Source organism: Choloepus didactylus, chromosome 24 (assembly GCF_015220235.1).
Source record: "Choloepus didactylus isolate mChoDid1 chromosome 24, mChoDid1.pri, whole genome shotgun sequence".
Classification (NCBI taxonomy): domain Eukaryota; kingdom Metazoa; phylum Chordata; class Mammalia; order Pilosa; family Megalonychidae; genus Choloepus; species Choloepus didactylus.
In genome coordinates this window covers 3,368,549-3,380,291 of record NC_051330.1, presented here as the reverse complement: position 1 = coordinate 3,380,291, position 11,743 = coordinate 3,368,549, and the positions used below count along the sequence as shown (strand labels likewise).

Here is an 11,743-nt window from a genome sequence, read left to right as displayed (position 1 = left end):
AAAATAAAAATTTTTATTATTTGGCACTAAGTAGAATATCAGTAGTATTTTTTGATCAATATATATGATGCAGTTAAGATTTCTATTTGGCCAAAAATATAATTTTGAGATCTTAATATGATGTTGACTTTAATCAAAGTACTTTTTTCTTTTATTGAAATGGTGTGTTTTCCCATTGAATCTTATAATATATTGATTTGCATTCATTATTACAATCAGCAGATCACAAATCTAGAATTTGCTGAGGATGAAATCAAAGACCTTTATCTTTTGCTCAATATTTCTCTGGTTCTCCACATCTACAGTGCCTACCACAGTGAGAGAAAGACCCCCAAGAGCTCCCTGGAGAGAGACAGACTCTCCCCTGTCACAGCTAGTGAAGACAGGCTGAGTTGGTGGTTGCCATTGGAGGTGTCACAACCACGCTGGGTCTATATAGGGACTTGAGTTCTGTAAGTTCCCACAGGCAATGGCAGCTTATTGTTTCCTTTTTTCCTCTCTGCAGGGCATCACTCCTGTAAAAGATTTTTTTAAGTAGAAAAAACATTGTAAAGCTGATACATTTTTGAAATTGCACATGCAAAACAGGTTCATGTCCAATATTCTCTACAAAATTATAGTAAATATGGTGTTAATATGGCATTCAATGGCAGTTCATATGAGTTTTCCAGGTTGCAAAAATTAATCTTATATGTAGAATGACCAAATTATTGGAAATTGTAACCTGATTGGAAATATATAAAATTCCCAAACACACAAACTTGCCCTTCCTCATCTCCTTGAATTACTAGGATGCATATTTCAGATCACAAGTGAAGGAGACACTTTTCTCTGTGTATTTACCTGAGAATGACTTGAGGAGGTATCTGTATGTCATGATTTTATATCACCATCTGGACTCCAACTCTCTAAAGACATGAAAATTATGGGTTATATGAACTGGAACAATTAGTTTGAACTGTCTGGACTTTAGTATTTCATGTAACTTGTGAAATGGGGATAATAAGGCCGGTTTTGAAAAGTTGTTGTTAGACTAAGAGATGTTTGCAAAAGAAAGTTTTACTAAGAGAGGGCAATACAAATATATGTGAGATCTGGGTTTGATTAGCTGATGTAATAACCTCGTTTCTGAATCCAAACCAATCATAGCTGTGTTGAACTCCAGTGGGTAGGAGGGAGGTGATATTTGCAGAGACTCATGAGAGATTTCTGAGAGCTGAAAAGTCCTATAATTTTTTTTCTTTTGGGGTTTGAAAACAACTTTATTGAGTTGTGGTTCATATAGGGCCTATTTCTTGACATACATAGTAGTAAAATAGATGTTTGTAAATAAGTTAAAATGCACTTTTAGATTTTATGCACATTTTTGTATATTCTATTTCCTAATAAGAAAGAAATTTATATTTTCTTTTTACAGAAAGAGCTATGAATGACTGATCTAGAACCATTGCTGATCATTTGTTAAGTGTGAAAATCAAGGTGTAAGACCTGTAGAGAAAGCTCCCATGTGGAAAACATGGAAAGAGATTGTGCAAACTTGCTCATATGTCCATAAAATATTCTTGGCAGGACAACATGGTCCCCTTCGTGAGGGGAACTGTGTGTACAGATGTGTTGGGGGGATGACATATTTTTGAATGTTCTTTTATAGCTCCTGAATTGTGAACCATGTAGTGGATGTTCTATTTAATGAATAATTAATGGGGATTTTCAAAAGGCTTTAGGGACAAGGGTTTACTTCCACAGAGGCTGGTCTGAGGAGCATTTTTATGGGAGGAAGCCCCGAGAGGCACCTGCCCAGGGCTCAGGCCTGTGTCTTTGTCCCCTGGCTCAGCTGCTCCTGGCCTGGAGCTGGAGCCTGGGCTGGGATCACTCCTGGGCCCCTCTTCCTCCCCTCACTTATCACACTAAAGCTTGGGCAGCTCACAGCTAAGTTCATGGCGCCTTTCACTTTTGATTCCTGGAAACGGCTGTATTTTTGGGAAGAGGTATAAGTGGAATTGGGGTTTCACCCTTTGACCTTGGAAACACAGGGATCTGAATGTGCTGACTGCTTTCTTCTCCCCGGGTGATTACTTTCCTGTGAGGGTGGTGCGTGGCTGGAGGATTTGAGTCCTGCCAGCTCCTCACAGGCCGTTCAGCCATTCAGAGTGACAGTCAGCTCCTCTCTCTCCGGCGACCACGGGGGACCTGGATTTCACTGACAACCACAAGTCTGAGGCAGAGGAGTTCTCTGTGCTGTGGCTGCAGAGAGCACGACACCAGCCTCAGCATTTTCTGCTCCTTTGAGGAGAACGTTCAGAGTTCATCTCTGACACCAGAAGTCTCTTTTCTCTCAGGATCTGGTGAGTGAGAAAACACTTTGCATTGAATATATGTGAAAAAAAAATGGAAGACGAGCAGAAGGGCAGAGGGTGGGTGAGCCTGGAGGCTCAATTTTGGGTCTGAGAACTCGAAAGGCTGAGGGACAGGACAGCTGGAGGAAGGCTGTAAACTGTTCAGAGATTTCTTTTCCCTGTACCATTTGTCACCTCTCACAGTGTTCTAGCAAATTAATCCATCTAGGTATAAAAATGTTTTTGCTACCATTTCAAATAATATTATTTTATGGATTTTAAAGTAAATAATAAAATTTTAAACTCTGTTTCACTGCACTTTCCTATCTCATTCTCCAACTATATTTTTTATGCCAACTTCCTTTTCCCTCCTTAATAGTATATGAAATTTGTTCATGTTTTGAATCATTACAAATAACCATGCTTTGATTTTTCATTAATCATTTAAAATTTTTTTCATTGTTTTTCTTTTTTTTTTGTTATTGTTGTTTGTTTAGCTATCTATATTCATTCATTTTTCATTTTATTCTTTCTTTCTTTTTAGGTTGAGACTGCTGTACCTTTTCTGGTTTACTTACTTGAATGCTTATTTTATTCAGTATTCTTTCTCTCTCTCTTTTTGTATCTCTCTTGTACCTCTCTCTCTCTCTCTCTCTCCCTCCCTCCCTCCCTTCCTCCCTCCCTGCCTCTTTTAAAATGTATTGAAGTGTAGCCTACATACAAAAATCCCACTACCCACTGTATACAGCACACACATATCACTGTGGATTTGCAGCCTTGGCACAAGGGCCCAGAAGATGGACGTGTATGTGACCAGAACCAAAGCAGCCCCTCACGCTGATTCCTTCTCTAACTCTCCAATAGAGACCACAATCCACCCACATGACCAGGATTGTTTTTGCTGGCTTTGAGTTTTACATAAATGGAATCATATAGCTGCATTCTTTCATTTCTAGGACCATTTACTCAATATTATGTCATGTGTTTCATCAGTGTTGTGGGTAATGGAGGCTTATTTTTCTGATTGCTCCAGACTCTTCCATATATGAGTACACCACAAATTACTTTTCCATTATAGTGTTGATGACTTTTGGCTTCCTTCCAACTTTGATTTAGGATAAATGCTGCTGCTATTAAAATTCTTAGAAATGAATTTCTTTTACATTTTTATTGTGAAATATAACATGTATACAGAAAGTTATGGCATTCAAAGTATGATGTAACAAGTACTTATAGAGAAAATTGCAAAGTATGTTATGAGTTACAGTTCCAACATTTCAGTTATTTCCTTATTTTGAAATATAATATATATACAGAAAGGTGACAACTTTCAAAGTACATTTTAACAAGTTGCTGTAGAGCAAATTTCAAATATTGTTATGGGTTACATTCCTCCATTTCATTTATTTCCTTCTAGCTATTCTAACACCCTAGAAACTAATATATATAAAGATTCAGTATTCATAATCCTTTGTTAAATCCTATTTTCTGTTGCTACCCCTCACACTTCTCAATCTTCAGGGATATCTGAGAAGTGACCACCCTAACTTGTTCATATTAAAAAATTTTGTTGACCTTATGGGGAAGGGGGATGCATCCAGTTGATGTTCTTGAAAAGGCTGTTGCCTCTGGGATTTGGGACTGATCTGGCATAGGAGATCTCTGGAGGATTTAAGTTTCTGAAAAATAAACTTGGTGAGAGAAACTTTCATAGAATCTCAGATAGGGACATAGGTATTCTTTAGTATTTTCAGGACCACTTTTGATTTGGGCTTTGCATACCGTGGCCATTTGGGATATGCAACTGGAGCTTGCATGAGGGTAACCTCCTCCAGACATAATTATACGTAGCCTTAGACTCCCCTTTACAGCCACACGTTTCACAAGAGCAAGCCTCAAGATCAAGAGCTTGATTTATTAAGGAGGATGTTCTTAATTTCACAAAGCATATATTCTACCAAGAAAACCAATCCATGTCTCACATTATTTTCACTTAGTTGTACAATCATCATTGTTCTCCATTAAAAAAAAAAAAAAAATCACAACCCCAAACACCCCAAAGCTCTTATCAGCCCCTAGTTATTTATCCCTAGTATTAGTGTGGTACACTAGTAAGGTATTCCCAGTAAATAGAGTCCATATTATGCAATAGGTAGTTTTCTCCATATGCCACTCTTTTGTTAACATCTTCAGCACCTGGTAATAGGAGGTAGCTTCTTAGACTTGACAGTCAAAGCACAAGCAACAAAGGAGAAACAATAGATAAATGGGAAGTCGTCAAAATCAAAAGCTTCTTTTAAATTCCTTCAGGATCCTCTCATTTCTGATTGTGTATATTTGGGTGTTCTCTCTTTTTGACATTGTCAGTCTATCTAAGGGTTTGTCAATCTTGTTGATCTCCTTAAAAAAATGATTTTGGTTTATTTATTCTCCCTATTTTTTTTGTTCTCTATATCATTTATTTTTGCTTTAATATCTCCTGTTTCTTTTCTTCTACTTGCTTTAGGGTTAGTTTGCTGATCATTCTCTAGCTTCTTCCTTTGATTTTAGCTTTTTCTTCCTGTTTAATGTTTGCATTTAGAGCTACAAACTTCCCCTCAGTACCACCTTCACTGCATCCCATAGGTTTTGATATGTTGTCTTCTCATTTTCATTTGTCTCTAGATATTTACCAATTTCTCTTGAAATTTCTTCTTTGTGAGGAGTGTGTTCTTTAATCTCCCCATATTTGTGAATGTTCTTGTTATTTGGTGGTTATTGATTTCTAGTTGCATTCCATTATGGTCAGATAATGTGCTTTGAATAATTTCATCCTTTCTAAATTTATTGGGCTTTGGGGTGTTTTGTGCCCCATTGTATGATTTATCCTGGAGAAAATTCCATGAGTGCTAAAGAAGAATGTATATACTGGTAATTTGGGATATAATGATCAATATATGTCTGTTATATATAATTCATTTATCACATTGTTTAAGTTTTCAATTTCCTTATTGGTCTTCTATTTAGTTGATCTATCTATAGGAGAGAACGGTGTATTGAAGTCTCCCACTATTATTGTAGAAATGTCTATTGCTCCTTTCAGTTTTGCCAGTGTTTGTCTCATGTACTTTGGAGCTACTTGATTGGGTGCATGAACACTTATGATTTTTATGTTTTCTTGGCTAAGTGTCCCTTTTACTAATATATAGTGTTCATCTTTATCTGTAATTATATATCTACATTAAAGTCTCTTTTGTCTGATATTAGTATAGCTACCTCTGCTTTCTTTTGGCTTCAGCTTTCATGAAATTTTTTTTTCCATTCTTTCACTTTCAATCTCTGTGTCACTGTTTCTAAGATGAGTCTCTTGAAAATGGCGTATCAATGGATCATACTTTTTAATCCATTCTGCCAGTCTGTACCTTTTAATTGGGGAGTTGAATTTATTCACATTCAAAATATTATTGTGAGGACAGTTCTTGAACCAACGATTTTATCCTTTGTTTTTTATTTGTCAGATCTAATTTTTCCCCGTTTTCTCCTTTTTGCCTTTAGGTTACCCTTACAAATACTCTTCAGTTCCATTCCCGACTCCAGACCTCTCTCTCCTTCCTTTTTCCTCAATCCTTAGAAATTCCTTTAGCATTCCTTGTAGGTCATGTCTCGTGTTAACTTGTTAACTTTTTGTCTCTGAAAATTTTAAACACTCCCTTTTTTATTATGCAATTTTATTGAGATATATTCATATACTATAAATTCATTCAAAGTGTACAGTAAATTGATCACAGTATCATCATATACTTATGCATTTATCAACACAATCAATTTTTGAATGTTTAATTACTCCAAAAAAAAATAAAAATAAGAATAAGTATAAAAGTAAAAGTAAAAAAAAACACTCAAATCATCCCACACCCCCCATAACCGCCTTTTATTTATTTACTTTTGTCCTCATTTCTCTACTCATCTGTCCACTACTGGATAGGGGAGTGTGAGCCACAAGGTTTTCACAATCACATGGTTATACCGTGTAAGCTATATAGTTATAGAATCATCCTCAAGAATAAACTCTACTGGATTGCAGTCCAGCAGTTTCAGGTATTTCCTTCGGTTCTAGTTTACTAATGCTGCCAGAATGCAAAACACCAGAAACGGATTGGCTTTTATAAAAGGGGGTTTATTTGGTTACACAGTTACAGTCTTAAGGCCATAAAGTGCCCAAGGTAATGCATCGACAATCATGTAACTTCACTGGAGGATGGCCAATGACATCCGGAAAACCTCTGTTAGCTGGGAAGGCATGTGGCTGGTGTCTGCTTGCTGCCAGGTTGTATTTCAAAATGGCATTCTCCAAAATGTCTGCATTAGCTTCCAATGGCCATCTTCAAAATGTCTATTTCAGCTACCACTAGGTCTGAGCTTCTTCTCTCTAAGCTTTTATAACAATCCAGTGAACCAATCAAGACCCATGTGGAATGGGTGGGGTCATGCCTTCTTGGAAATTATCTAATCAGAGTTATCACCTACAGTTGGGTGGGTCACATCTCCATGGACACAACCTAATCCTAAGGTTCAAGCTTAATCAACACTAATATGTCTGCCCCTACAAGAATGCATTAAAGAATATGGCACTTTCTGGGGGACATAATATATACAAACCAGCACACCTTCTAACTATTCTAATACAATAAAAGTGAAAAGGGATATCTATATAATGGGTAAGAATAACCCCCCAGAATGATCTCTTGACTGCATTTGAAACCTCTTACCCACTGAAACTTTACTTTGTTTCATTTCTCTTCCCCCATTTGGTCAAGAAGGATTTTTCCCTGGGAGGCACGTTCCACATTGCCATGGGGATTTACACCCCTGGGAGTCATGTCACACATAGTGGGGAGGGCAGTGAGTCCACCTGACAAGTTGGCTTAGAGAGAGAGGCCACATCTGAGCAACAACAGGTGTTCTCTAGGGGTGACTCAGGCACAAATGTAAGTAGGCCAAGGGCTTGGCCTTCTAAATTGTAGTCTCCAATGTTTGTGATAATATCAGGAATTCCTGAGGTGGGGAAATTTAATATTTCCACATTAAAAAAAGGTAAAGAAAACTGAAACATAATAAAGAATAACATGGTTAGGAGTTTGTATAGGATAATCAGGCCTCTGAATTAGTCCTGAATGGAGAAAAACCTCTTCAAAGAGGAGGGCATTCAAAGATATGGGAAGAGTATGACCAAGGGCAAACTATATCCTGTTCAGAAGTCCAGGAAATGTGCATTGTTATAAAGAGAAAAGTCTTCTATCTATAATGTGGGAGGGAGCAAATGCCATAGCATCTTGGTATTTCAATTTCTTTGACTTTTTCTCTTTCCTCTTCCCTCTAGCATCCTCAGCTGCCCAAGGACATGGGTCAGTCATCTTCCTCCAAACCCGCACCATCCAATGCTCATAATTTGGCCTCCAGCTTTGAAGAATTTTTTAAGGATTTCAAGATGGAAAGCAAAATCCTCCCTCAGAAAACCATCACTTTGATCCAATCACTTCTGGAGAAAGGAGATATTCAAAAGACAACTTCTGTGATCTGTGATGCATTGAAAGAGATTGAGAATGCCCCAATAAACATTGCTGTGACAGGGGAGTCTGGATCAGGGAAATCCAGTTTTATCAATGCCCTGAGGGGTGTGGACCATGAAGGAAAAGATGCAGCCCAGGTAGGGTATGTAGAGACAACCATGGAGAGAAGAGACTACAAACACCCGAAGATTTCCAATGTGACAATATGGGACTTGCCTGGCATCGGAACCACCAGATTCCCACCACGGAAGTACCTGAAGGAAATGAAATTTGGTGAATATGATTTCTTTATTATCATTTCTACTACACGGTTCAAAGAGAATGATGCACAACTTGCCAAAGCAATTAAAAAAATGAAGAAGAATTTCTACTTTGTTCGATCCAAGGTGGACAGTGATTTATACAATCTAAAAAAATGTAAACCCAAGACTTTCAATAAGGATACTCTCTTTCAAGACATTAGAAAGGACTGTCTGGAACATCTTGAGAAAGCCGAAGTGACGGATCCTTGTGTCTTCTTAATCTCCAGCTTTGATGTGTCTAACTATGATTTCCCAAAGTTGCAGACCACTCTTCTGAAGGATCTCCCAGCTCAGAAGCGCCATATCTTTGTGCAGTGCCTGCCCTGTGTTACCGAGGCTGCCATTGACAGGAAGAGGGATTCCTTGAAGCAGAAGATCTGGCTGGAGGCACTGAAAGCTGGAGCATGGGCCACCATCCCTTTCATGAGTGTAGGGGGTAATGAAATGCAGACACTGAAGGAGACCTTAAACCTCTATAGGTCTCACTTTGGGCTGGATGATGAATCCCTCAAAAACATGGCTGAAAGTTTGAATGTGTCACTGGAAATGCTCACAGCAAATATTAAGTCTCCCGATTTGCTGTCAGTTCAGAAGGATGAGGAGACCTTAGGGGAAACAGTGTTGAAATGTGTGGAGAAAATCTTCTCTATCAGTGGTGGCCTCATTGCCACTGGCCTCTACTTTGGTAAAACGTTCTATTGGCAAGCTTATTTCCTTGACACTGTGGTAAGTGATGCTAAAGTTCTCCTTAAAAAAGAAGAGATTTTTAGGATCGATGCCACCTCTGAGAAAACCAAACCACTTCTGGATGCTGAGTGTGAAAATGGGAAAAGTGAAGCAGCTCTCCCCTGACTTATCCTCCGTGTTTTCATGACACTGGTTCTGCAAAGGTGGAGTCAGCTTTGCTTGATGCAGTCCCAGCTCACAGCCAAGAGTGGACCACCTCCTCCATGACTGTTATTTGAGAAAAAGAGCAATCAGCTCTAAAGCATCCGTCTTTGGGAACCTTCTTGGGAAAATAAAGGAAAGGAATCCAAAATTCTGTGCAAAGAGGAGAGAATAACTCTCTGTGTGATGGCTCTTTCATACCCAGAGCTTATTACAGACATACTAGTAAAATGTTATTGTGCAGTCAGTAGATCCTCATAAGTATTTTTGAGTGAATGTGTACATAGTGTGCTTTTGGCGTTCATGGTACTTTTGTAAATGTATGCACTCTGATCATTACTACATCAGTAAATGTTGAACATAATCCTCCTCATCCCTTTCTAGGCTTAACACTTCATTTGATAAATAAGTAAGATAGTGAACTGACAATGTGTCACAGGAAATGAAAGAGAAATTTTAAGGAAAAACATTTATCTGGGATACTTTGTGGGAAGGGCAAGCGCAGAAGAAAGGAACATACACAAGGAGTTTGCATATTGGAAGCCTACACATTCTTTGGTTGTCAATGTAGAATAATTTGTTTCTTAAACTGAAAGGCTATAGAATAACATGGAAGAGGTTAGTAATAATAGTTAGCGGAAATAAAAAGAAATACAAGTATTTCTTAAACATATGAAAAAATACTTAATCACACATCTAATAAAGGAATTGCAAGTTAGAAATGGAATTTACAGTGATACAACTTTTCACTTATTATATTCAGGTAAATTGCAAATATTTACCTTTTTTGGTGAAACTGTAAAACATAGTTACAGTTGTATAATGCTGGTTGAAATACAAAATGATACATTCCATAATGTGGAAAACAAGGCAATAGCTAAGAAAATTACATATATACTTATGCTTTTACCAAGTGATCCCACTTTGAAGAATCTATGCCAAAGAACACTAGAAAAATTACAAAATGTGTATCCTCCAAAACTGTTAATTGCAGCACTAATTGAATTGGGAAAAGACTATAAACATTGGAAATGTTCTTCAATAGAAGGTGGTAGATAACCAAATAGCTGACTAGTTAAGTGTAGAAAAGAATGAGGAATATCTTCTATATTACCATGGCATGACCAGGAATTATGTATAAATCACCAGATACAGAGAGAAGTGTATAGTACAATACTGCTCAGCTAATAAGTTCAGAATATGAATAAATGTTAACACATAATTTTAAAGAATCACAAAAACATAGGAATTAAACGAAATTATAGGAAGAAGGGATAGAATGATTTCAAGGGGCAGGGTAAAAGTTAGGTTTTTGCTTAATACAACTTATTTTGTAGGCTTTGCCTTGGAAACATGCAGATGTTTTATATAGCTATATAACTGTTAAAGAAGTAGAAAGCAGAATATTTGGTATAACAAAGCAGAGATATTATTTGAAGGTAAATTTCTGTTGGAATATATCCCAAGGACAAAAATGAGTCTAAAGGAAACTTACATGTTTTTCAGCAGCAGTACTGACAATAATATTGAAAATGATTTGCTTTTCTTAGACTATATTATTTACATTAGGATAAAGCAAATTAAGTAATTATGTTAATGTAGTTAGATACCAAGATTTTCAGCACAATAGTCATCCGAACATAAAGTAAAATTTAAGCAAGAGCTGTACTGAAAATAGAAGCATGAACTCGTGATTTATTTTGTCTTTAGAAAATGTCAGTTTTCTAATGTGCATACTGAACAGGCCTAAACACAGTGACTAATCCAGTAATAATGAGAATTCTTAGCCCCCATGTGTGGTCTCTAAATGCCATTTCCCAGAACTTCTTACTCAGGGGCAGTAAGTGGAACCAGGGCTTCTTAGTTTGGGACACAAAATATAAAATAAGCCTGGGATATATGATTAAAAGGAACTATGAAAGAATTCTAAATTGTGTGAAAAAAGACTCAGAAGACAACTGGGAAAGGTTTCCACTGGCCTAATGTGGAACAATTTGGGAAACCATATGGCTGACACTGCGGTAAATTGGTAACATCATACATGTTTAAATCCATGAAGTTATAGTGAAAGAAAAATAAATTTACTGGCAAAATTTATAGTAGGCTAGGAAGCCAATTCATTATTTCAAAAACTAGAAAACAAGGGAGTGAAACAAGTGTGCTGATATTGCTTTTTATATGAAAGTATTTAAATTGCTTTTCTATGAAAATTGCATAATAATCAAATGGTTGATGAGGGTGCACTTTTCTTTCTATCAGTTTTCCATGTATAAATGCAGAAAGAATGATAGGATTAGAATGTGAATATTTTGCAAGCCTGTTAGTATAATAGGTATTGGAAATGATCATGTAATGACTGCTAACATTACAAAAAGAAAAACAAGCAGATACTATATGCCTTCCAATTGAAGGAGAGAGCACACAAATGTGAATTTTTATTGCCAGAAACAAATGAATCAGACCAAATCTTCAGAGATCTATCTACCTAATTACAGGAAATAGAGGCAACAGAAGAACATGGTAAATGATATGATGGGGACAGAATCATGAAAATCAAAGAGTATGGGTAATTTCATAGAACAATTTCTTCAAACAATAGGTTGAATGTGAAAAATTAAAAATACAGAAAGGAGAACATTTGGATTAAAAATGAATCTAGAGAATTAAA

General features: G+C 36.9%; 1 protein-coding gene across 1 annotated transcript; it reads left to right on the top strand.

The window, feature by feature from the left end:
- Positions 1 to 1,956: 1,956 nt before the first annotated feature.
- On the top strand, positions 1,957 to 11,743 carry LOC119520026 (T-cell-specific guanine nucleotide triphosphate-binding protein 2-like). Its single transcript, XM_037817781.1, has 2 exons — positions 1,957 to 2,345; positions 7,696 to 11,743. The coding sequence occupies exon 2, from the start codon at positions 7,717 to 7,719 to the stop codon at positions 9,037 to 9,039; it is 1,323 nt and encodes a 440-aa protein (XP_037673709.1). The 5' UTR covers positions 1,957 to 2,345; positions 7,696 to 7,716; the 3' UTR covers positions 9,040 to 11,743.

What these genes read in the sequence shown, in the direction of transcription:
- LOC119520026 (XM_037817781.1), top strand. Translation starts at nt 7,717, where the DNA reads ATGGGTCAGTCATCTTCCTCCAAACCCGCACCATCCAATGCTCATAAT.